This window comes from Eumetopias jubatus, unplaced genomic scaffold, assembly GCF_037043125.1.
Source record: "Eumetopias jubatus isolate StellerSeaLion01/CBP00866 unplaced genomic scaffold, mEumJub1_p1.0 scaffold_13, whole genome shotgun sequence".
In the NCBI taxonomy this organism is placed as follows: domain Eukaryota; kingdom Metazoa; phylum Chordata; class Mammalia; order Carnivora; family Otariidae; genus Eumetopias; species Eumetopias jubatus.
This window is the reverse complement of record NW_028274819.1, coordinates 53,666,177-53,689,832: the sequence shown is the minus strand read 5'-3', so window position 1 is coordinate 53,689,832 and position 23,656 is coordinate 53,666,177. Positions and strand designations below refer to the sequence as shown.

At 54.4% G+C, this 23,656-nt stretch overlaps 3 protein-coding genes across 3 annotated transcripts; 1 reads left to right on the top strand and 2 right to left on the bottom strand.

The window, feature by feature from the left end:
• Nucleotides 1-257: 257 nt before the first annotated feature.
• Nucleotides 258-2,837, bottom strand: ART5 (ADP-ribosyltransferase 5). The gene is made up of 4 exons (XM_028115781.2): nt 2,781-2,837; nt 1,080-1,809; nt 454-486; nt 258-373 (listed from the first exon to the last, which is right to left on the bottom strand). The coding sequence occupies exons 1-4, from the start codon at nt 2,835-2,837 to the stop codon at nt 258-260; spliced, it is 936 nt and encodes a 311-aa protein (XP_027971582.2).
• An 8,127-nt stretch (nt 2,838-10,964) lies between these two features.
• ART1 (ADP-ribosyltransferase 1) lies at nt 10,965-15,008 on the top strand. Its single transcript, XM_028116037.2, has 4 exons — nt 10,965-11,030; nt 11,281-12,052; nt 13,120-13,161; nt 14,911-15,008. Exons 1-4 carry the CDS (start codon nt 10,965-10,967, stop codon nt 15,006-15,008), a joined length of 978 nt encoding a protein of 325 aa, XP_027971838.1.
• A 1,404-nt stretch (nt 15,009-16,412) lies between these two features.
• CHRNA10 (cholinergic receptor nicotinic alpha 10 subunit) lies at nt 16,413-20,985 on the bottom strand. The gene is made up of 5 exons (XM_088017507.1): nt 20,835-20,985; nt 19,400-19,545; nt 18,843-18,997; nt 17,579-18,111; nt 16,413-16,870 (listed from the first exon to the last, which is right to left on the bottom strand). The coding sequence occupies exons 1-5, from the start codon at nt 20,983-20,985 to the stop codon at nt 16,413-16,415; spliced, it is 1,443 nt and encodes a 480-aa protein (XP_087873633.1).
• Between the last annotated feature and the right edge of the window lie 2,671 nt (nt 20,986-23,656).

Below are 23,656 nucleotides of genomic sequence, written 5' to 3'. Positions count from 1 at the left end.
AGGACATGTGATGTCACCACACTGCAATACTGTTTAATTGAGTGGCCATCATAGTACCACCCTTGCTTGTCCCAGGGAATCCTTACCACCTAGCAGGGCTCCCTCCATCCTGCCAGGGCCTCAGATCCCCCCACATCCTGGTTGGGAGGGGAGATGGCTGGGTAGGTCCCCATCCCTGGGGAAATGGCTGCTAGGGCTGGGTCCGAAACCACGTTCCCGCTTCGAGGCCATTCGAAGCCCCCTCATTCAATGGAAGATCATGAGTTCCTACGACTCCTAGTGGCAGACAATGGGCTTTCAGGGGTCAAGAGCAGGGTCTTCCAGGAAAGCAGAGAGAAGTCCCCCTTGGAGGTGGAATCTGGCTGCCCTCCTGCTGGAGAGAAGAGAAGGTGAGGGGTCAGCAGGGCTGGGGGGCATTGAAGCAGCTGAGGGAGGGGGCAGCAGGCTACTCACCTTGTGCAGACACACAGCTGTGTCTCTTCTCCCCTGCAACAGACGGCACGGTGGGCCTTTGGCGTGGGTAGGTCCTCACACCCAAGCTTCCCTTCCCACCAGGCCCTGGCGTGGGCCATTCCCCTTCTCCATCCAGCTTTCCCTTCTCCTAAACACTGACTTCTGACTTTCTTTCCTCTTCCTGCCCCTGGGAAATCTCCCCAGACTGCTGATCCATCACCGCTCCCGGGCGGGCCCCTGCTGCTCCTCCATCCGTCCCTGCCTCAGCACTTAGGAACACCATATACACGTCCTATCAACCCCATTAAGCCCAGGGCCTCCTGAGATCTGAAGCAACACCCCTGTCACTTTCCTCTGCTTATCAACCTCAACCGGGTTCTTGTGGTCAATTAGACAGTACAGCGGATAGAACATTTTGAGAACATTCACAGAATCACTTGAGAATGCTCATAGATCCAGAAAACACTAAGACCTTCTAGGAGCTGGCTGAACCTGTCACAGAGAACAGCAACTCCAGCGGACTTCTAGCCCTCAACTCCCCCATGAACCAAGCGGGTGTCCCGAAGGGGCGTGCTGGCTTATTTCCCCCACCCTGCCGGTTCCTGCTTCCCTCATGCATGGCTCACCACCCAGATAGGCGCAGTTAAAGTGGCTGCAGGTCTGATTATAGCTCCAGAGAGTCACCAGGCTCCGGGCTCCATCCTGGGAGAACCTGGTGACCAAGAAGACTTCATGTGGGGGGATCAGCACCTCACGCTCCTCAGGAAAGACAGACAAGGCCTGGATAGGGGCCCCGAAGCAAGTCCTTAGAGAGAAGAAGGTGGCATTCCCAAATCTGCGGGCCACTGCCTCATCCAGGGAGCTGGAAGCAAACTGGCCCAAGCGGACAGAGTCACCCAGTCTCTTGGGTTCAAAGTGGAGGGTGCCTATGCCTCGGAACACCACCTCCCCGGGTCCCTTGCTGCAGCCCCCACTGCCCTGCAGCAGCTGCAGGGCCCGGGTGAGGTAGAAATGCAGGGCCTTGAAGGGGAAGTGCTTCATGTAGAACTCCCGGGAGCTGCCACCGGTCCGCACTGCCTGGTTCAGCTCCCGGTACAAAGTGTTAGATGAGTTGGTATAGACAATGACGGCGATTCCATGCTGCGCTTTGAAGCCAGGGGGCAAGGGGAGCCCTGGGCGCTTGTGCTCCCAGGCCCCCCGGGCTGCCTCCCAGGACTCCCGCAGCAGGGCGTGGCGGGCCATCTCCTTCTTCAGCAGAGGGACCACCTTCTCTTCCATCTCCTCGGCACAGCCCACATAAGCATCGTCGAAGGTGTCTGGAGCCAGGCCCAGGGGCAGGATGGGAACAGCCTGGGCCTAAGAATGTAGGAAAGAGAGGAGCCGCATAGGAAAGGGGAGACGTTCAGAGCACTGGACAGGGGCCCTGGTGGCAGATCGGTCCAGAAACATCAGTATCTTGTTTCTAGGACCAAATATCTAGTGTATGCGACTTGGCAAGAGCTCAAGGGCTTAAATAGCACAGCACTGGAGTGAGACAGACGTGGGTTCAAATCGTGACTTCCCCCGCCTACTAGCTGTGGGATCTTGGGCTAGTCTCTAAACTTTTCTGAGTTTCAGGTTCTCCACGTATAAACTGAGGCTACTTCCAACCTCACAGGGATATTGTGAGGACAGCATATAGATCTTCATTTCCGTACGGCGTGAAGGGGTCATTTTGTCATTAGAGAAGTTCTGCACCTTGTAGGAAGTGGGGCTAGATGACTTCCAAGCACTGTTCTGGCTCTAAGACTCAGGATACAGGTGATATACAAATATACAGCCAATGTCCGATGACCTGACCCAGTCCGCATCCTTAGATTCTCTTCCCCTTCATGCCAGCACACCAAGACCCTGTAATCTCTGAGACCCCTGAGTGCCCTCCTGCTTTAGAAGCCCATATTCCAAACCATGCGGTGGGGCGTGGGGGGGGGGGGGAGGAGGTCAAGCCCTGGTCTGGGAGGGGCTGCAGGAGGGCAGCACACAGGTAGCCCAAGCCAGTTTGCCTGGGCTGAGCCTGTGGTGGCAGACAGGACGTGGGGAGGAATGATATGAAGGAAGGAAGATCCTAAGAAGACCAGTGTGTGGAGGTGGAGGTTCTGGGAGAGAGAGCAGGAACCTGGGGCTCCCTCTGGGGATGGAGGTTCCTGAGAAGGAGAGGATTAGGAGGACTGGGAACCTAGAGAAGAGTACGTGGGGAAGATTTTTGAGGAGTCAGCCTCCCAGTGCACCTCTTTCAGGTCTGCCCCTGACCTGCTCCTTTTGTGGTAGGAGTAGGTTCTCCCAGTTACCTGCCAGAGGGCATGGAGGCCGAGGTAGCTGAGAGCCATCAGCAAAGCCGCCAGCATCCTTCCTGGGGGCGACTCAAGGGAGGGCGAGGTCCAGATGAATAGGGCAGCACTGGCGATGGGATGGGAGACAAAGACCAGTATCCCTTCCTCTGGGGTGTGAAGGGTTTCCGTCCAGGATCCGGCCCAGGCGGGTGTGGGCGGGGCCAAGGGCGGGCCTAAGGGAGTGGGCGGGGCTTTAGATTTCAATGTGTACCCCGCACAACCTCAGGGCTCCGCTCCCCAGATTCCCACTAGACCCCATGCTCCGCATCTTCTGCTCGGGGGGGGGGGGGCCTTCTTGCGATGGTAAAGGTGGAGCCATAATTTGGCTCCGCCTGGAGAGGGTAAGGGGCGGAGAGCCAGGGACCCACCTGGAAGTTTCAGGGACGACGGCGGGAAGGAACACTGACTGCTCGGGCCGGCGGGGGGCTTAAGTCCCGGCGGGTGCTGCGCTGTCCCGGGAGTCTAGCCGATCAACAAAGTGCCGCGGCTAACTATAGCCCCCGCGGCGGTAACCCGACACCTCTCTTCTGCAACAACGGACACGGGGTGGGGAAGCGGGAGTGGCGCGCGAAGGGGCCGAGGGGCGTAACTCCCCTTCCCTAGGACTGCGAGTTCTTTCTCCAGAATTCACTTTGGCTCCGAACGAGACCAGGGTTGGGGGGAGGGACTTGTGAGACTTGGCCTCTCCCTCAGGTGGGCCCCGACCTGGCGGACCCCCAGCTCTCAGACCACTAAACCCGGGAGGCCCACGAGGGTCCCGCCCACCAAGAACTCTCTGCTGGTGCACTCGCTGATTTGCATGCAGTTTGCATACGGCCCACGCATTGGGGCACGCGTGATCCAGCATCTGAGCGCACCCACCCGCCCCCTTCCCTTCAGTAGGGTTGGACCAGCTCTCTGTCTCCCATCCTCAGGGGCAAGCCCCTCTCCCTCCACAGCCCCTCTCTCTGGACCTCTTAGACCCAGGTGACCCCATGTTTATAAACACTAGCTTTTCCCCTCCCCTGCTGTGGGCCTGTCTATAAATAACCTGGCTCTGAGTTTTGGATGCCCAATCAGAAGTAATGGGAGAAGGGACCAGCTGGGAAATCAGTAAGCAGCTCTGGGGACAGCTTTCTGGCAGCCTGAGCCCTGGGGGTGGGAGGGTTACTCCTAAAGTGGTCAGGGCAGTTGGGGGTCCCAAATGTCAGGATTTAAGAGATGCTTTCTGCTTGCTGGGGCTGAGGTGGGCATAGGTTAGACTTACCTCAGGGCCTCCATCCTGGTTTGGCTCATTCATTTAGCCCCATCCCCACTGCCCCATTCCCTCAGGCTGCCAGCCAAAATAAAGAATTTCCTTCTTCTAGAATCCTTTCTACAAAAATCCTTCCTATAGACCAAAAAAGACAAACTGTGTGTCTGGGCTTGGAGAAATGTGGGGAGGGAGATGGGAAAAGTGTCATCCCAAAAAACCAGAGCACTTGTCAGGCAAACACAGCCTCTATACACTTACTCTAATCCCCTTCCAATGAGATGGACCATCCCAAAGTTCACCTATATTAGAAAATCCATTTCTCGGGGCGCCTGGGTGCCTCAGTTGTTAAGCGGCTGCCTTCAGCTCAGCTCATGATCCCAGGAACCTGGGATCGAGCCCCACATCGGGCTCCCTGCTTGGCGGGAAGCCTGCTTCTCCCTCTCCCACTCCCCCTGCTTGTGTTCCCTCTCTCCCTGTGTCTCTCTCTGTCAAATAAATGGATAAAATCTAAAAAAAAAAAAAAAAAAAAAAATTCCATTCCTCTACTGTTCGCCGTTACTGTGAAAAACCACCTCTTGCCTGTTTATCCTGACTGCCTCTCACCCTGGAGGACCCTGAGCACCTGCAGTTGTTAGAACAGAAGACAGCGTCTGGGAGAGCCAGGCCTGCTGAAATAAGTCCCCGGTACCAGAACCACTGGGATCAGGGCTTTGTCCTTTCCTCACATGGAAGTGCTTCTCCCATCCCCAAATGTGGAACTCCAAGAAAGGCCCCAAGAGATGGAGTCAAATTTTGTCACTGAGCCGGGGGCCCTGAGTGAGGCAGAAAGTCCTCCAAGATCACAGAGCAAATCAGGGCTGGCCAGACCCAGCCTCCTGAATCTGGGAAAATTTCTCCTTGCACGTTAGGTGAGTCCCCATGCTCACATAAAAGGAACACAAAGTAAAAAGATACTGAGGACAGCGGTGCTGTGCACAGGGCCAAACCCAGTGCAGAGACAGTTGTTCTAGCCTGGATCCTCGACGCCTCAGCCCACCTTCTCTCTGGCCTCAGAGGTTCCCTTCTTTATGGGAGGTGCACTGGCCCAGGGCAGACTGGGCAGAGGCTAGTGTTCCCAAGCCTTCAGGAGACATCCGGAAATAGATGGGGGAGTGTCACATTTCTGAGCAGCTGTGTTGGTACAAGGGGTGGGGGACTGACAGTATAAAGGAGAAACCTGCCTTCCCCCTCCCCCGGTGGCCATCATTGGATACCGACACCAGCTTTCCTAGAGAAGGCCTAGGTAAGGGGCACACCACCCTCCTCCTGGGTACAGGGCAGGGAAAGACTTTTTTTTTAAGGGGAAATTTGGGGTATTGATGGTGGAGTTCTAGGAGTCGTTAGGAACAGTCTCAGGGCAACTTTTGTCTTAGTCTGCTCAGGCTGTTATGAAATACCACAGACTGGGTAACTTATAAACAACAGACATTTATTTTTCATAGTTCTGGAGGCTGAAAGTCTGAGATCGGGGTGCCAGCATGGTCAGGTGAAGGCCTTCTTTCTGGCTTATAGCCGACACCTTCTCACTATGTCCTCACATGGTGGAAGGGGCTAGGGAGCTCTGCGGGGTCTCTTTTATGAGAACAGTAATCCCAGAGCCCTCGTGAACTAATTATGTCCTAAAGGCCCCACTTTCTAAAGCCATCACAGCAGACATTAGGATTTCAACATATGAACTTTGGAGGGACATAAACATTCAGACCATAGCACCTTTGATGGAGAGGTTTAGGATACCTGGAAGGTCTGGGGACATTGGGAAATCGGGGGGTTCCTGGGGAAGAGATTTGGAGTCACATCCCCAGAAGGGGATGTTCAGTGAGGGTCTGGATGATGGAGAAACCGACAAGTGCCCTGAGCAGGATGAGAGGAAAAACAGAAGAGCAGGTAAGATATAAGGGGTTGCCCAGTGCCTCCATTTTCTCGCCTCCATAACCACGCCATCGCTCTGGCCCCACCCCATTCCCCCCAACACTGCTCACCAAAGTCCTCAATTTACCTGCTCTTGCAGTGGTCTACACTGTTAGCTGCACCCAGAAAGCCTCTCAGACTCAGCAGACATTCCAGGAGGCCTCATCTGTGCCTGGCTTGGGCTGAGCTCTGGGGACACAGCATGGGTCATGCCTGGTCCCTGCCCTCGAGGAACTCACAGGCCAGCAGGGGAGACAGACACATAAAGGCAGCACAGTATGATTAGGACAGTGACTGAGGAAAGCACAGGGTGACTGGAGATCACAGAGAAGTTGGAGGGCTCCCTGGAGAAGGTGACCCCTGAGCTAAGTCTTGAAAAGTGGATAGCAGGATGGCAATGTGTGCAGGGCCATAGGGAGGGAAGAATGGAGCCTCACCTGCAGCTTTGTTCTGTTCTATAGAAGCTAAGCATGGTGGCGGGGCGGGGGCGGGGGGATGGCATGGCACAAGGCTGAAGAGGTTGTGGAGAGCACCTCAAAGGTGACAGAGCACCTCAAATGCCAGCATGAGGAGGGCTCTGTCCTGAAGGTGTGGAGGGAAATTGTATTTTGCTGGGTTTTTTTCCCCTTAGATGTGTTCTCATCTCTTCCCTCATAATTTTCATCTCTGCATTTTTACTCTGTATGTTATTTCTTCCAGTCAGGTTTGGCACAGAGGGTTCTTAAGTAGGTCAGCAACCTGACCAGTTGTACTTTAGAAACACTGGTCTCCCTGCTCTGTGGAGGGTGGATCAGCCGGGGTGACAGTGGAGATCAAGGGGGAGGCAGGGGCAGATTGAGCCATGGAAGGGATGGGGAAAGGGAAGGAGCTTCTAGGATGGACCCATATTGTGATTAACATTTAGTTGGCAACTAATTTAGTGTTTGATGAATGATCAAATGTGTTTGATGAAGTGACCATCTTGGGTGACTTGGTGAATAATGGGGATGGATATTACATGAGACTCGTCTGATGGCAAGTTAACAGGAATCACCACAAGCTAGATGAAGCCTAAAGGGGAATTATCACAAAGATACTGGGGTACTTCATGGGACCCAAGTGAAGAGCTTCTAGAAACCCAAGGTGTCTTGGTCCACCGGTGCTCTGGTTTCAAGCAGCTCCCTTTGCTGCTCAGCCCTCTTTTTCCTCTCTCCCTGGGGATCTCATGTTTTTTCTGACTTCAACACACATATCACTCAAATGTCTCATCTTATTGTCCATTCTTTTATCTCTCGGGCATCTGCCCCTTGAGAGTCCACACGTGCCAAACTGAACTCACTGTTTCCCCTCCAAAGATGATGGTTCATTCATTTTTTATTGAGCACCTACCATGTGCTGGGATGGGCAGGATGAGCTTTTAAAGTCCACTCTGCTCCTCCTCTGTGTCGGCAACCTAAAGCATGGAAAGCTGCATGTCATCCTTGGTTTTTCCCTCTGATGCATCTCCTGTATCCCATCAGACACCCAAGTCTAGTAAATTATACCTAGTAATTCTGGGTCCATCCTCACTGCCAGTATCTTAGGCCACATGATTCGATGTCCTCAGTCGGATTTCTGAAGCCTCCAAGCTCTCTCTCACTGCCTTGTCTTTGCAGGGCAGATATGGGGAAAGAAACAAGGGCCACAGAGAGGCAGCAAGAGCCGGAGTTGGCCTAGTGAGTTTTTGCTGTATAACCATTTTGCTACATGCCACAATCTCAGTGGCATGCAAAGATTTATTCTCACGCTCATGGGTCTTCAGGTTGGCTACCGATTGGCTAAAGTGGGTTTGATCGGGGTCCTCTGCTTCAGGCTGCCAGTCTGTCCGAGCTGACCTCCTTTTTGCTGGCTGGGCTCAGGTCTGCTCCTTATGTGGGTCATTCTGGGGTCCCGGCTAAAGGGACAGTTCTGGGCCACATTCTGATGGTATGTGATCCAAAAAGACCCTCTCTCGGTTTAGATTCCCCCCAAAAGCCGATCCAGAGACAAGGACTTGGGTGTAGTGAGCTTATTTGTAAGTTGATCCCAGAAAATACAAGTGAAAGTGGCAAAGTGGGATGGAGAAGAGAGGAAAGCACCCCCCCAAAAAAGTGTGTTAATGAGCACACTGTGACCACTGTGGTCAACTGGGGCTTAGTTCCCTGGCACCCTCAGTAGCAAAGAGAATCTGACTACCACCCCTCCTTGGTTAAAGGTTGTCCCTGGGAACACTAAATCCCCTGCACTTTGGGGCTGCCCTGAGCAAGCTTACAAGGGTGATGGAGAAAGCCTTGGACACAAAAATAATATGGAGCACTAGAGGTAGGAAGCTCGGCATGAGCTGAGGTGTCAGCATGTACCAGAACTCTCCACTGCACCTGTGTGTGGATGTGTGTGTCGGGGGCGGGGGGGGGGGGGCTGAACCATCAACATTTACCTCCAAGAACCAGAGGGCTTCTGGAGCAGGGATGCCTAACCTGAGATGGGGGGCAGAGACATAAGCACCTGAAATTCATGTAACACTGTGTGAGGGTACGTGTATCCATTTTCAGCTTTCATCAGATTCCCAAAGATAAAGAACCACTAACTGTCTTGCCATTTTAAAAGGAGGAAAACAGAAATACCTGTGAATCTGCTTATATGTGCATAGACTATCTTTAGAAAGACACACAGAAGATGGGAATGTTGGCTGCCTCTGGAGAGATGGGGTGAGGAATTAGTGAGAGAAAGGTGTTTCACTGTGTGCCTTTTGGACTATTTAAATTTTGAACAATGAAAATGTATTACCTTTAGAAAATTAAAACTTTAAAACAGTAAAAATTAAACTTAAGATTGATCTTATTAGTGAGCAGAGATATGAATTAAAAAGTAGATACCAGGGGTGCCTGGGTGGCTCAGTTGGTTAAGCGTCTGCCTTCAGCTCAGGTCATGATCCCAGGGTCCTGGGATCAAGCCCTGTGTCAGGCTCCCTGCTCAGCGGGGAGCCTGCTTCTCCCTCACCCTCTGCCTGCCACTCTGCCTACTTGTGATCCCTCTCTCTGTCAAATAAATAAATAAAATCTTAAAAAAAAAAGTAGATACCATCTGTGGCCACCAGTTAAGTGAAAGTTCAAAAGAGATCATGGTAACCAGCACTAGCAAAGATGTAGAGGAAAGGGCACTCTTCCTTGTTGTGGACGGGCAGACCAGTGCCTCTGGCAATTTGGCAGTGCCAAATAAACAATTCATATCCTTTAAACATCAAATAACTTCTTGACATCTTTCCTATAAAAATATGCACACAAGTAGACAAAGATTTCTACACAGAGATGTTCACTGAAGTACTATGTGTAATGTCAAAAATGTCAAAAAATTAGGGAAAAAAATCTATGTCCATCAATAAGAAAATGGTTGAACAAATTATGGTTTAACTACATTATGAAATTCCATGCTGCCATTATAATGAATAAGGTAGATATGTATATATGATGTAGAAGGAAGTCCTTGATATATTGGTTTTTTTTTTTAAGATTTTATTTATTTATTTGACAGAGAGAGACACAGCGAGAGCAGGAACACAAGCAGAGGGAGTAGGAGAGGGAGAAGCAGGCTTCCCGCTGAGCAGGGAGCCCAATGTGGGACTCGATCCCAGGACCCCGGGACCACAACCTGACCCGAAAGCAGACGCGTAATGACTGAGCCACCCAGGCGCCCCTGATATATTTTTTCCTGGAGAAAAGCTTACAGGATATGTATGTGAAAGCATGTTCCTTTTTCTTTTTGGGGAAAAAAAAAAAAGACAAACCAGCCTGTGTACAGAAAACGATGTGTGTCTGCATATTTAAATATTAAATTATTCACACATGCACCAAAAATGGTCCTACAGGACACTGTGATCACGGTAACAGCAGGCATGGGTACCAGTGAGAGACGACATGGACAGAGAAAGAAAACCGGGGATTGGACTCTGTGATTCATTCATACTTCTTTCTTTTCACTACAAGCAGGCATTACTTTGTAAAGAAAGAAACAAAGAAGCAGCAGCACTGATTTAGAAACTGCTGGGACTCTGCCTTCTTGGAGCCTCACTCCCCACCCCATCCTCTCCCCATCTCCCAGACCCTCTCCCTCACCCCTTGGGGGTCTACACCTGTCCTTGCCCTGGAAGCAGTGGAGGGCTTAGGGGAGGACGGCTCAGTTCGCAGCAGGACTGCAGCGGGGTGGGGGGTGGGGGGTGGTGGCTGGATCCTGTCCCTGGAGTACTGCCATGGCCCCACCAGCTGGCCAGTCCCGGACCTGTTCCAGCCTCACATCCCCCATGGGGTGAAGCCCAGATCTCTTACCGTGGCCGTCAAGACCTTTCATGACGGGCCCCAGTCTTTCCAACATTTCCTCACTGCAAGCTCTGCCATGCTGGACAAAATGTCTTTCACTTTTGACATCCAATACCTTTGCTCTTCTCATTTCTGCTGCCCTGGATGCCTTCCCCACCCCAAGTCCCTCTCCTATCCCAGTCTCCACTGATTGAAGCCTTCTTCTCCTATTCTTCCTGTAAGACCCTGTTCAGATAACACCTCCTCTAGGAAGTCTCCCATGTTCCTTCCAGCAAGAAGGGTCCTCTCTCTCTTCTGGGCCTTCATTTCTTTTTTTAAGATTATTTATTTGATAGAGAGAGAGAGCATGAGCAGGGGGGTGAGGAGCAGAGGGAGAAGCAGGCTCCCTGCTAATCAGGGAGACCGATGCAGGGCTCGATCCCAGGACCCTGGGATCACGACCTGAGCCGAAGGCAGACGCTTGACTAACCGAGCCACCCAGGTGCCCTAAGCCTTCATTTCTATGTTGTGACTCTGTGCTGAGCACTGGGAGTGACACAAACTAGGTGTCTGTTAATGTTTATTAAACTGTACAGATTAACATTCCCATTTTCTAGATGAAGAAACTGAGACGCAAAGAGAGACAGTAACTTGTCCAGGGCCACCGCGAACATGCAGACACCTGCCGTGCTGTCCCTGCTGCTTGTGTGCACGGGCCTCATGGAAGCACTGCAGCAGGTACGATGCTCCCCCACCGGGCCCAGGCCAGCAGGGAGCTGCAATGTTGGCTTGCTCTGAACTCCGGGAGGAGGGGCCGCGGGAGGAGAGAACCACTGATATTTCCAGTGGGGCTCGCGCGGCCTGGGGAACAGCCCCCGACCCCCGTCTCTGAGAGCGCAGCTACTTTGGCGCCTTCAGTGCCCTTCTCCATAGGCTCCCATTCTCCTGAGGCTCACCCTCTCAGTCCTCACTGCTCTGCCTCCGCCAGGTCCAGAGCCACCCCGTCACTCGACGAGACCTCTTCTCTCAAGAACTGCCCCTGGACATGGCCCCAGCCTCCTTCGATGACCAGTACGCCGGCTGTGCAGCCGCCATGACAGCCACTCTCCCAGACCTCAATGAAACCGAGTTCCAGGCCAACAAGGTGTACGCTGATGGCTGGGCGCTGGCAAGCAGCCGGTGGCAGGACCGCCAGGCCTGGGGGCCAGAGTGGGGCCCCAGGCCTACCCTACCGCCCCCTGGCTTCCGCGATGAGCACGGCGTGGCCCTCCTGGCCTACACTGCCAACAGCCCCCTGCACAAGCAGTTCAACGCTGCCGTGCGCGAGGCGGGCCGCTCCAGAGCCCACTACCTCCACCACTTCTCCTTCAAGACACTCCATTTCCTGCTGACCGAGGCCCTACAGCTGCTGGGCAGGGGCCAGCGTCCTCCCCAGTGCCGCCAGGTGTTCCGAGGGGTGCACGGCCTGCGCTTCCGGCCGGCAGGGCCCGGGGCCACCGTCAGGCTGGGGGGATTCGCCTCTGCGTCCCTGCAGAATGTTGCAGCCCAGCAGTTTGGGGAAGACACCTTCTTTGGCATCTGGACTTGCCTTGGGGCACCTATCAAGGGCTACTCCTTCTTCCCTGGGGAGGAGGAGGTGCTGATCCCCCCCTTCGAGACCTTCCAGGTGATCAATGCCAGCAGACCCGCCCAGGGCCCCACCCGCATCTACCTCCGGGCCCTGGGCAAGCATAGCACGTACAACTGCGAGTACATTAAAGGTAGGTAGGGCGCACACCGGGTATCACCTGTGCTCACGACGGGCTCCCCCTCAGTCTCAGGGGACATGTACATCAATATCACAATCAAACGAACAGTGAAGGGGACCCAGTCTTGTCCCTCTGCCCCTCCACCCTGTACATCTAAGGGTAGACAACCTTCTGAGGGAGTATGCCACTTGTCCTTGGAGGTACCTAAGCCGGACCTGGCCACCTGCCTGCTCGGAGGCTGAAGAGGGTTTCCTGACCGAGGCAGGTGGCCATTTGAGGGCCAAACGGAACTGGTCAGGCTTTTCTTCCGGCTGGAAGCTGGAAGGCAATTAATTTCCGGCCACAGCACTGACACCCAGACCATTGCTGCCAGGTATGAGTAAGAGGCCCAAACTCAGTTTCCAGAAGGGGCATGTGTATTCGGCTGAATGGAAACCCTGTGCTGTCGTGTGGATTGGGTGGGGGTGCAGGTGGGGTCCTGAGACAGCAGTCGGGTGCCATGCCCCATAGTCCTAGCTCAGACTGTCTGTCCCTCAGGACCAGCCAGAGGTGGAATCATGAGGGCAGGCCCAGGTTCTTTATCTCTAAAGGGGCTTCGGGTCCTGGCTGAGTGAGGCCCACTTTGCATAATTAGAGGCAGGATGTTGGCTGGAGCTGTGGACCACATCTAAAATGGGAGAAGGTCCAGTGGGGCTTCCATTCCCACCTTGGTCAGCATCGTGGGTGTGCATGAGTTGACAGAAGGTGAGGAAGACATGCAAAGTACATGAACCAGTACCTCCTTGGCTGGGACAAGGTGTGGGAGAGGTGGTTACACTGGGAGGCAAAGTTACAGGCCAAGGAAGCAGGAGGAGCACCCAGAAGAGACCCTGGCTTTGAAGGCTGGCTCCCTTCTAGCTGTGGGGCTCACGAGTCAAGTCAAACGCGGGCAAGGGAGGTCCCACCGGAAGGAAGCTGAGTTAGGGGAAAATGTACTAGCTTCTCTGAGAACAAGCTGGGGATGGACCACAGGGTTCTGGGGTTCCTTCCTGTCCTGAGAGCTACTGAACCTTTGATTCTTTATTCTTTCTTCCCTACAGACAAGCAGTGCAAGTCTAGGCCTTGCCGTCTGGGTAACTCAGGTAAGAGCTGCAAGCTTCTGTGGGGCTCAGCTCAAGGATAAGCAGGCTGCCCTGGGGTTGGACTCCTCTCCAGGATGCACATCCGTCTTGAAAAGAAAACAATCCCCTTTCCATCAAAACAAGTAAACCCTCTTAAGCAGACCCCTGTGGGGGTGGTGAACCTCTCTTAGAGGACATATATGTGTGTATGGGGCAGCGGTCATGCAAGCTGACACACCTGCCCCCCAGTCTGGTGCTGCCCCCTCCCTCACAGGAGGCTACTGATCGGGCCGGGCCCCAGAGAGATCCGGGCTGCACTGGGGATGGAGGGAAGGGCCACTCCCACCGTCCTCCCTGGGCCCTCTCCTTCAGCTTCAGGACCCACTGTCTCTATTATTGCCCCCAGGGCTCCCTTAGACCATCTTCCAAGGTCAAGGTCAGGCCCTGGGTGCTGGAGACCTGGGCTCTCATCCAGGCTCTGTCCTAACTCTCTCTCTGACCAATCAATCCCTCTCTGGGCCTCAGTTTTCCTATCTGTATAACAAGCATATAGACTAGGGGGCGCCTGGGTGGCTCAGATGGTTAAGCGTCTGCCTTCGTCTCAGGTCATGATCCCAGGGTCCTGGGATGGAGTCCCGCATCGCGCTCCCTGCTCCTTGGGAGCCTGCTTCTCCCTCTGCTTCTCTCTCTCTCTCCCTCTCTCTCTCTCATGAATAAATAAATAAAATCTTTAAAAAAAATAAGCATATAGACTAGATGATCCCCAGGTCCCTTTCAGCTGTGATTCTTTTCTTCCCTTGAATACCTGCTGCACCTGGGCCTGCCTGGGCCTCACTTCCCTAGGTGGGAAGGGGCTTTTCCAGGGGAACCGACTGGAATAGGCCGGGAAACTACAGCCACTACTCCCCCTTGGGCCCCGCCCGCCTCCCTCCACCAGGGCTCTGTGAACAGTGGGCAGGAAGGAGCTCCAGCCTCTACTTTGTTCCTACCATTCTCCATGACATAGTACCACTCAGAGTTCCAGGCATCCTCACCACGACCCAGTGGTGTAGGCACTGTCATTGCCCCTGTTCTACAGAGGAGGGAACTAAGATCCAGAGAGGTGAAGCAACCAGCCCTACACACAGTAGGGCTAGTAAGGGGTGGGGTCCAGACAGCCAAACTCTGAACCACCACACTACCTGGCCCCCACCTCTCCCCAGACACCATCTCATTTTATACTTACTGTATAATAAAATATTGGAAGAGGGAAGAACAGGGAGTATTACCCTCATTATATAGTAAAGGGAGACCCAGAGACAGAAGTGACCTGCCCAAAGGGGACAGAATGAGTCAGTGGCAGAGCCAGGGTCAGAATCCAGATCTCCAGCCTCCAACCAGCTTGAGTGCTGATAATGTCATCTCAAGCACTGGACAAGGTTAGAAATGCCCCCATCCCGGTCCACCAGTAATCAGGGGTTGGGCAGAGGGGCAAAGATGAGCGTCACTAGAACCCACTCACATGGGGCTTCCCCTTGTTCATCCCACACTGCAATGGCTCATTTGTGTCAGTAGGAGGCAGGGGCAGAGACCCTCCTAGGGACCTCTGCAAGGGGACCAAGGGCTCTTTCATCTGCCTGCCGTTCTCCCTGAATTCTTGCTCTCCATCTCTGGCTCCCACTGCACCTTGTGGGTCAGTGTTTCCAGCCCACTGTGCTCATTTCTCTTCAACGTGTTTGTGTACCTCATTTTGTCCTGAAACCTCTCTCTCTGCCTCTGTTTTTCCTACAGCCATCGGTCAAGGCCCCCCTTCTGCAGTCTGGTCCCTCCTACTGCTGCTCTGGTTCCTTGTCGGGGGAACTTTTCCACAGAGTCCAGGCCTGCCATGATCCATCCAACACTGAACAGCCCCGCCTGCCCAACGTGCTTCCTCGACCTGACATGGGGATATCGGCCTCGCGTGTGCTTTAAGAGCAGCCAGGATCCATGGTGACTCCCTCTGCAGGAAACTCTGGGACTTTCTCTGGCAGCTGCCAGGTTTGCTGATGGAGAATTAAGGGAATCTGGGGACTGAGCCTTCCCCAAGGCTTTAAGAGTGAGTCACTGAATGGGGGTGGGAGTCTCTACAGCAGGCAACCACTCATTTGGAGATTGAAGATTAAACTAGTTTGGGGAAAGATTGGGGAGGAAAGCACTTGGCCATGGTATTTGCTGATGTTACTCAAATGGCTCACATATGCACCTGGAAAGCGCCTATTCACTCTTCCAGGAAGCCTTCTCTGACCCCTCCCAGCTGGCTGGGTTAGGGGCCCTGTCTCTTTGCTCCCACAGGTCCCTGGCTGCTTCCCTCTACCACGTGTCAATGTTTGTCTTTCATGTCAGACTGTGAGCTTCCTGAGGGCAGGGACTGGGTCTAAAGCACAGACGTAGTGCCAGACAACGTGGGAAAGTCAGAAAGGAACAAACGCCTTGTGACTGGCTCGTGTCCACCTTGGCCACTTTCAAGCTCTCTGAATGTCAGTGTGTGGGAATGCTGTGGACTGACTCCAGCTCCAGAGGGTAGAGAGCAGGACAGACAGCAGAGACAGCGTTAGGTCCTCTGCCAGGGTCTCAACTGAATGCTCAGTTGAATTCTTGTCAGCAAAGACAACTTCTGCCCTGATCTATGCGTCCTAAGGCTCCTGTCTCTACAGAGACAAACCTGGATCCCCAACTTTTACTACCATAGGCCCCAAGGGTAAAATAGGACATTAAAGAGGTGCTAGGCACACACTTTCTTTATTATGACTTGGGGCTTTGGGGCCAAATCCTCGTGTGGCCTCCTGTTCTGGAAACGAGAGAATGAATCCCGAATCCCCTTCCATGAGTCCCTAGGCAGGGACAGGCACGATCAAGTCCCTAACACAACAGCCACCAAGGAAGGAAGAGAAGACAAGGAAACACGGTCGTTCTGTTTCTCATGTAACCTGCACTCTCGCCACCAAAATCTCTAACATGCAGCATCAAATTCAATTCTGTCCTTCCAGGACTGCGTTTCGACCTTGGCCCTTCTTAGAATTCCTCTTCTGTAGGAATTAGGCGAGTGGCAAGCTCTGGATTTCCCTTAAAGTTTAGGGCATATAGACAAGTGATCCCTGTGGTTTGTGAAGTCAGCAGTGCTGATCCTGGAGTGAGGGTGGCCCCGGCTCTCAGGCACAGTGGGGAAAGACTGGGTGGCCTATCCGAGAGCCAACAACCACCTGGCCTTTCCATCCCGGTCTGGAGGGGCTGTGGCTGCACCAGACCCCTGGGACTCACAGGGCCTGCACCAACACCAGGAGGCTCATGACCAGGGCCATGGAGAAGAAGATGCCCAGGAAGAAGCGATCCATGACACGGGCCAGCCGCTTCCAGTCCTCATGGCAGCACTGGGCAGCCCAGTGGCTGTGGAAGGTGTTCGCGATGGTAGCTACGTGGCGCAGTAGGGCTTCCTGACGGCACAGACACTGTGGCTCGCGGCAAGGAACTGCTGGCGGGCAAGCACCTCCGTCAGGAGGCTGGGAACTGGGGGGTGACTTGAGTGGTCTAGACTGCCCACAGGGCTCCCCTCGTTCCCGCACGCACAAGCCCCTTGCCAGGCGTCCCAGCAGGAGGGCCCGAGCCCAGGCTGGCACTGGTCGGGCACTGGGACCACAGTAGTGCAGGTTCATGATAAGGATGGTGAGCGCCGTGGAGACTGTGACCATGGTCATGGTAGCCATGTAGTACTTCCCTGCAAGAGAGAGAGTGAGCTAGGGCCCAAAACAAGAACTCAGGGGGCCTGAGCTTGCCCACCGCCTCAACACAAACAGGCACCAGCTCACCCGCCGTGAGGCTCTCAGGACCCTCCAATCCCAATGGATGGAGCCAGGAAGGACGTAAGGGCCAAGATCTCCTCATCCCCTCTTCTTATAAGTGAGTTCTCAGAAGCTACCTGCTGCCTAATTGTTCTCCTCACTGCTGGACGCTGCACTCCCCCACAGTCCGTGAAAAGTCACACTCTCAAATGGTACACGCACAATCTGGGGCAAGTTACTGATCCTTTTGGCACAACTGGGATAACAACCTTACCTCAGAGATTTGTGGTGGTGCCTCAAAAATGTCAAGTGCTTGGGAGAGGGCCTGGCACACAGCCAGAATCAAGGCGTTTTGCCTGTTATGACAGGTGAGGGGTGGGGTGTCCTTCTTGGAAGGGGCCTACTCCTCTCCCCTCAATCTCTGAATGAGGCATGCTCCCAGGACGCGCCCCCCTCCCGCACGGAATTGGGGCTGCTCTGCGGGGCAGTCCAGGTCCCGCTCCCCCGCCGAGCCCCGGTGGAGGGTGGAGACCGGCGAGCAGCGGCCGGGGTGGGGGGACAGTCTCCGGGAGGGGACGGCTCTCTCCCCAGCCCCTCCCTCTCCCCACCCCGCCACCGCACCGCACCGCGCCCTCGCGGCTCACCGATGAGCGGCACGCTCTCCGCCGGCGGCATGCTCTCGGCCAGGAGCAGCTGAAAGACGGTGAGCGCCAGCAGCACGGTGACGCCGAGCGACACCTTCTCGCCCGAGTCGGCGGGCAGGTGGAAGGCGAGCGGCGCGAGCAGCGAGATGAGCACGCAGGGCAGGAGCAGGTTGCACACGTAGGCGGCGGCGCGGCGGCGCAGCAGCAGCGTGAAGGTCACGTCGGGGTAGGGCTCCGAGCAGCAGCCGTAGGTGAGCACGCGCCGCCGCGCCGGCATGCCCAGCACGCGCCACTCCACGTTCTCCACGAAGTCGGCCAGGCTGGCGGCGGCGCCGCGCGGTCGCACGTCCAGCTGGTGACCGCCGTGCGTCCACGAGCCGAACGTCAGGCCGCAGCGCTGCGCGTCGAACGGGAAGGCCGACACGTCCACGCGGCACGAGCTGCGCGTGATGGCCGGCGCGTCCCAGCGCACGGCGCCGTTGTGCCGCAGAACCACGTTGGTGCTGGCGGAGGCCGTCGGCTGTGCGTCCGCCCTGCGGGGCAGGCGGGGCGGGGCTCCCTGAGGCGGAGGCGGAGGCCGGGCGGACCCCTGCAGGGACACTCTGACCACCAGGGGTCCTGTGGCTACCAGGGGCCACGCAGAGAAGGGGGTGGCAGAGAGGGACCTTTGTGCCTTCAGAGGCTTAGAAGGGGTGGCGCCTGCTGGGCCCAAAGGAGACACAGATCTAGGCCAGGGCAGTGTGAAAACACAACTGTAAAGCTGGCACCGGGGTGCTTAGTGTGATCTGCGAATCTCCTAGAGGGCCCCCGGGGAAAATATGCAGAGCCGTATGTTGTCTGGGAAACACAGAACTGGTTTAGGTGGCATAAAGGAATGCTCCAGAGGGTTAGGCCCTGGAGGAAGTTACCCTAGGCAGGCCCTTGGGGAGTCCTCAGAGACTTGGAGCCCGCCTGCAAGGGAGGAGTTTGTCATCGAGAGGCACTTGACCCCCAGGTCCCTCTCTGTGAGAGATACGGAACTGGCCCTGGACCACACAGTGGGTTCCCAGGAGGCAGTCAGCCTGGGTTGGCTTGGGACAGGTTGAAGAGGGGGTGTCATGGAGGGGCTGTGAGCTCCTGGCAGCTTAGGAGCGTCCGGGGGAAAAGCTTCAGGGCAGCGGGGTAACCAGGTTAGATTGGGGGTTTGGGGAATCAGTGCATACCTAGAGCCCAGGGCAACCGTAGGGAGGGGCTCGGAGAGGGGAGGGGCCAAGGCAGGCCGTACTTGTTGTAGAGTACGATGTCCGGCCGCCACACGCGGCTGCTGGGGATGCGGATAGCATCCAGGCCACCGTAGGCGTCGGGGTCCCATCGTAGGTAGGCATCTGTCCACTCCTGTCGGATCCACAGGTACAGGGTCAGCACCTGGTTCCGCTCATCCTGGTGGGGGGCAGGGAGTGGGCACAGATGAGGACACATGTATATGCACACCCTTCCCTGTGTGTACACACTCACCTACAGAGCTTGGGAGGGCACCCACAAACCCAGCTGGCTCACAGTCCAGTTCCTACCCGGGCCTGACCTTGCTATGTGACCTTGGCAGTTTCTTTTCTTCTTTAGGCCTCAGTTTCCTTAGTAGTTACATGGGTGATAATCCCTGCTAGGCAGGAACGCAAGTGTGCAAAGTGGTGGGCACACTGTGGGCACCCAGCAGTTAGTATCTGCTGTTATTGTTGTTAATATTAACATTTATAGAAATGTTTGGAGAATAATCCTAGTCTCTCATTACCCCCCACCCCCCCACCCCCCCACCCGTTCCTTGACACTACCACCACAACACACCATGTCGATGATCTGGGACAATGTCACCTCCAGGGTCACGTTCAGAGCCTGGTCTGTGTCTGCCACAGGTCTCAGGGCATTTGTATAGTTGGTGAAGAGGTCATGGAAGAGCTTGCGAGCCAGCCTGCCCTCGGCTCCCAAGCACTCTGCGGGACCAGGAAGAAAGGTTGTCCATCTGAGACCCTTGTCCAGGGGCCTCTGCTCACACCCTCCCCCCGCGCAAGGCTGGGGCCCTGTCACCTGCTCTGCTATCTCACAGCCACCTGACTGGTCCTCCTGAGGTCTGCTCTGTCCATCTAGCTGCGGCTCTCGTTCCTCCCTGGACTGCCTCCTGGGAAGAGTGATGTGGAGGCCGAGGAGGGAATTGCTGCTGTCTTCTGGAGCAAGGCTGACAGGTTTCTTCCCCACCCTTTCCCTTCCTAAGGACCTGGGTTCTGCCTGCCCTACTGCAAATGTCAGAGGGGCCCAAACAGGCGACAAGAGTCCCGCCTCTCACCCAGGTGTTGTGAACCCCATTGCCACCAGCCCCTGCCATCTCTCAAACCTATTTCCACTTATCTAGCCGCACATCTATGGATTTCTTCAAAGCTTCTGATGCTCTGGGCCATTCCGTCTTGAAAAATCTCTCTTCCCTAGGCTTCTGTGACACACCACATTGTCTTCAGCCCCTGACTCAAGTTTGTTCCCCAGAATCCTGTCGTTGGCTTTTTTTTTTTAGCGCAGATTTTTCTCCTGAGCCCCAGACCCATAAATACAACAGTTCACTCCTGAATGTCCTATTGGCACCTTAAACTCTGTAGGTCCAAATATGAACTCATTCCCCCCCCCACCGGAAACCTGTTCTTTGTTCTGTGTTCCCCCTCTCAGCAAAGCACCCATCCCCCCCACCATGACTTCAGCCAGAAATCTGGGAATTATCCTTCCTTTCTGCCCCCTCCTCCTGCAACCCAACCAGTACCCAGGTCCTCTCAGCCATGCTGCTGGGCATCCTTTGAATGTCTAGTCGCCCCTGCAGCTTGATTGGACCCAGCAGCAGCCTCCTCATGGCTCCTGCTGCGGGTGCAGCCTCTATAAACATTCCCCCACATTTCTGAGATCAGGCCTTTAAACACTCAAGTCTGACCAGGCCGGTAGCTGCTTAAAACTATTCAGTGGCTCCCCATTGCCTGCTGGATAAAGTCCAAACTCAGCCTGGCATTCAACGTCCTTCATGATCTGCCCCACCCCTACCCCCTGGCTTTTCCATCACTGCTCCCACTCCAGGCAGGCAGGTCCCCTGTCACCCTCCTCAGCACCTCTGTCCTCCATGCTACCCAGATAGAGTGCTTGTGCCCAGAACAGTAGTAAAGAGAAACCGGTTGTGGAGAGAGATTTGGGGAGGAAGGGAACAGCCGCAGGGCCCAGAGAGGCAGGGCCGGTTTACTGCACGTCACACCTGGAAGCGGTAAGAACAGAAACAGAAGGCCCAGGCTGGAGAGAGAGAGACCGAGGCTGAGGCGGTGGCTCCTGGGCCCCACGGTCCTGCCACAGCAAGAGGTAGGGCAGGTCTCTGGGTGTGAGCCTCGGGACCCGACTGAGGGCGGCATCAGGCCTTGCTGGCAAGGATGGTGTGGACGATACCTGGAAGTAAGAAGGAAGACTGAGATCCCTGCGGCCTTTTCAGTTCTCTGACCCTCCTATTTGTACCTGCCCTTGGATTTTAGTACTTGATCTTGGCATCTGCTCATTCTCCTCCACTGCGCCTTGCCTCTTCTGGCCTCTGTCCCTGCCCTCGTCTCTATCCCCCAACCCCCTTTCCTCTCGCTCAGCCCCTCTGTCTCCATTTCCTTGTGTTGTTTCCTCTGGGACTCTTTCTTGCTCTTTGCCCCTTTGACTTCGGTCTTCCTCCTTCCACTCTCTTCCTTTCTCCTTCTGTTTCAGCCCCCTAACTTCCTTTCTCTGTCCCCCATACCTGGACTCCAGATGAGCCTGGCACATTCTCAGCAGGACAGGGGCAGGGACTCTCCATCAGCCCTGAGCCCTCTGAGGCACAGGGCTGCAGGCCCCTCCTGTTTGTCCTTTTCATTAGGTTATTTACAGGGTTGGGACACCTGTGCCCATGGGAACAGAGCAACCGAAGCTGACACCTCAGGTTACTGGGACCTGAATTATTCAAATTGTAATGCGGCACCCAGGCTCAGCTCAAGGCCAGCGTGGGGCGTTGGAGGGCAGAGATGCTGGGGCAGGATCTGCAAAAGACTGGGCTTAAGGGTGTGAGGGGCCAGAGCCGTGGATGGTGTTTCCTCCTAGCTCTGCCACCATGGCTGGATTCTTTTTTATATTTTTAAGATTTCATTTATTTATTTGTCAGAGAGAGCACAAGCAGAGGGAGAGGCAGACTGAGGGAGAAGCAGGCTCCCCGCTGAGCAGGGAGCCCGATGCGGGACTCGATCCCAGGACCCTGGGATCATGACTGGAGCCGAAGGCAGACGCCTAACAACTGAGCCACCCAGGCGTCCCCACTGCTGAATTCTTGAGGTTCCCTTTATTTTTATAATTTATTTAAATTCCTTTAATTAACATCTAGCATATTGTTAGTTTCAGAGGTAAAGTTCAGTGATTCATCAGTTGCATATAACACACAGTGCTCGTTACATCACGTGCCCTCCTTAATGCCCATCACCCAGTTACCCCATCCCCCCACCTGCTTTGAGGCTCCCTTTAGATTGTCACCTCTGCCTTCAATGAGAGATGGAGCGCATCTGTCCAGGCTAGGCACTTTGTGCCAAGCAAACCTCTCCCATCCTGGTGGGAATGGGGCTAAGCCTTAGCCGAGCTTGTGGCTCCAGGTAGCCCCACAAAGCGGGAGATGCAGTTCACATCTTCATCTCCAACTCCCTACAGCCATCCCCATGCCCAAACACCACAGGTGACATTGGGTAGCAGGGAAAACACAGGCTTTACAGTCACTTTCAGCTCTGTCTTATGAGCTGTTTGACCTGGACAAGATACTGAAACTCTCTGGGTTTGTTTTCTCATACAGGATAATGGAATTAACAGTCCTCACTTCAGAAGTTAATAAGGATTAAACGAGACAAGCAATAACACAAGGCAAGTGCCTAGCATATTGCCTGAATGCACAGTAGTCAACCATAGGTATTTATACTATAATCCCAGTGAATTAGTTCGAATATTCTTTTTTTTTTTTTAAAGATTTATTCATTTATTTTGAGAGAGTGAGAGACAGAGACAGAGAGAGCACATGAGAGGGGGGATGGTCAGAGGGAGAAGCAGGCTTCTCGCCGAGCAGGGAGCCCGACGCGGGACTCGATCCCGGGACTCCAGGATCATGACCTGAGCCGAAGGCAGTCGCTCAACCAACTGAGCCACCCAGGCGCCCTAGTTCGAATATTCTATCTTCAGGAACACACACTTAGATTCACAAGCCCCCAGCCCCTGGCAACCACTATTCTACTTTCTATCTCCGTGATTTTGACTTAATAACTCATGTGAGTGGAATAATGTATTTGTCATTTTTTCTATTTTTTTTTATTTTTTATTTTTAGATTTTATTTATTTATTTGAGAGAGAGAGAATGAGAGACAGAGAGCACGAGAGGGAAGAGGGTCAGAGGGAGAAGCAGACTCCCTGCTGAGCAGGGAGCCCGATGCGGGACTCGATCCCGGGACTCCAGGATCATGACCTGAGCCGAAGGCAGTCGCTTAACCAACTGAGCCACCCAGGCGCCCTTGTCATTTTTTCTAAAAGATTTTATTTATTAGAGAGAGAGAAAGTGTGTGAGCAGAGAGAGAGCACAAGCAGGGGGGAGGACAAGAGGGAGAGGGAGAAGCAGACTCCCTGCCGAGCAGGGAGCCCGATGTGGGACTCGATCCCAGGACCCTGGGATCATGACCTGAGCTGAAGGCAGACGCTTAACTAACTGAGCCACCCAGTCACTTCTAAATCACGTATTTGTTTTTTTTGAGGTCAGCTGATTTCACTTTGCATAATATCTTCAAGATTCATCCATTTTGGGGCACCTGGGTGGCCAGTCAGTTAAGCGTCTGCCTTTGGCTCAGGTCATGATCCCAGGGTCCTGGGATCAAGCCCCACATCGGGCTCCCTGCTCTGCGGGAAGCCTGCTTCTCCCTCTCCCGCTCCCCCTGCTTGTGTTCCCTCTCTCACTGTGTCTCTGTCAAGTAAATAAAATCTTAAAAAGAAAAAGATTCATCCATTTTGTTACATGTCAGAACTTCCTTATTTTAAGGCTGTATATAT

Coding starts and splice junctions, on each gene's coding strand:
- ART5 (XM_028115781.2), bottom strand. CDS start 2,837: ATGCTGGCGGCTTTGCTGATGGCTCTCAGCTACCTCGGCCTCCATGCC. Junction 1,810..2,780: donor GCCTCCATGCCCTCTGGCAG/GTAACTGGGAGA, acceptor CTACATTCTTAG/GCCCAGGCTGTTCCCATCCT. Junction 487..1,079: donor TAACTGCGCCTATCTGGGTG/GTGAGCCATGCA, acceptor CGTCTGTTGCAG/GGGAGAAGAGACACAGCTGT.
- ART1 (XM_028116037.2), top strand. CDS start 10,965: ATGCAGACACCTGCCGTGCTGTCCCTGCTGCTTGTGTGCACGGGCCTC. Junction 12,053..13,119: donor CAACTGCGAGTACATTAAAG/GTAGGTAGGGCG, acceptor TCTTCCCTACAG/ACAAGCAGTGCAAGTCTAGG. Junction 13,162..14,910: donor TTGCCGTCTGGGTAACTCAG/GTAAGAGCTGCA, acceptor TTTTTCCTACAG/CCATCGGTCAAGGCCCCCCT.
- CHRNA10 (XM_088017507.1), bottom strand. CDS start 20,985: ATGCCGCCCTCAGTCGGGTCCCGAGGCTCACACCCAGAGACCTGCCCT. Junction 19,546..20,834: donor TCTGTTCTTACCGCTTCCAG/GTGTGACGTGCA, acceptor CTGGTCCCGCAG/AGTGCTTGGGAGCCGAGGGC. Junction 16,871..17,578: donor GGAGAGCGTGCCGCTCATCG/GTGAGCCGCGAG, acceptor TCTCTCTTGCAG/GGAAGTACTACATGGCTACC.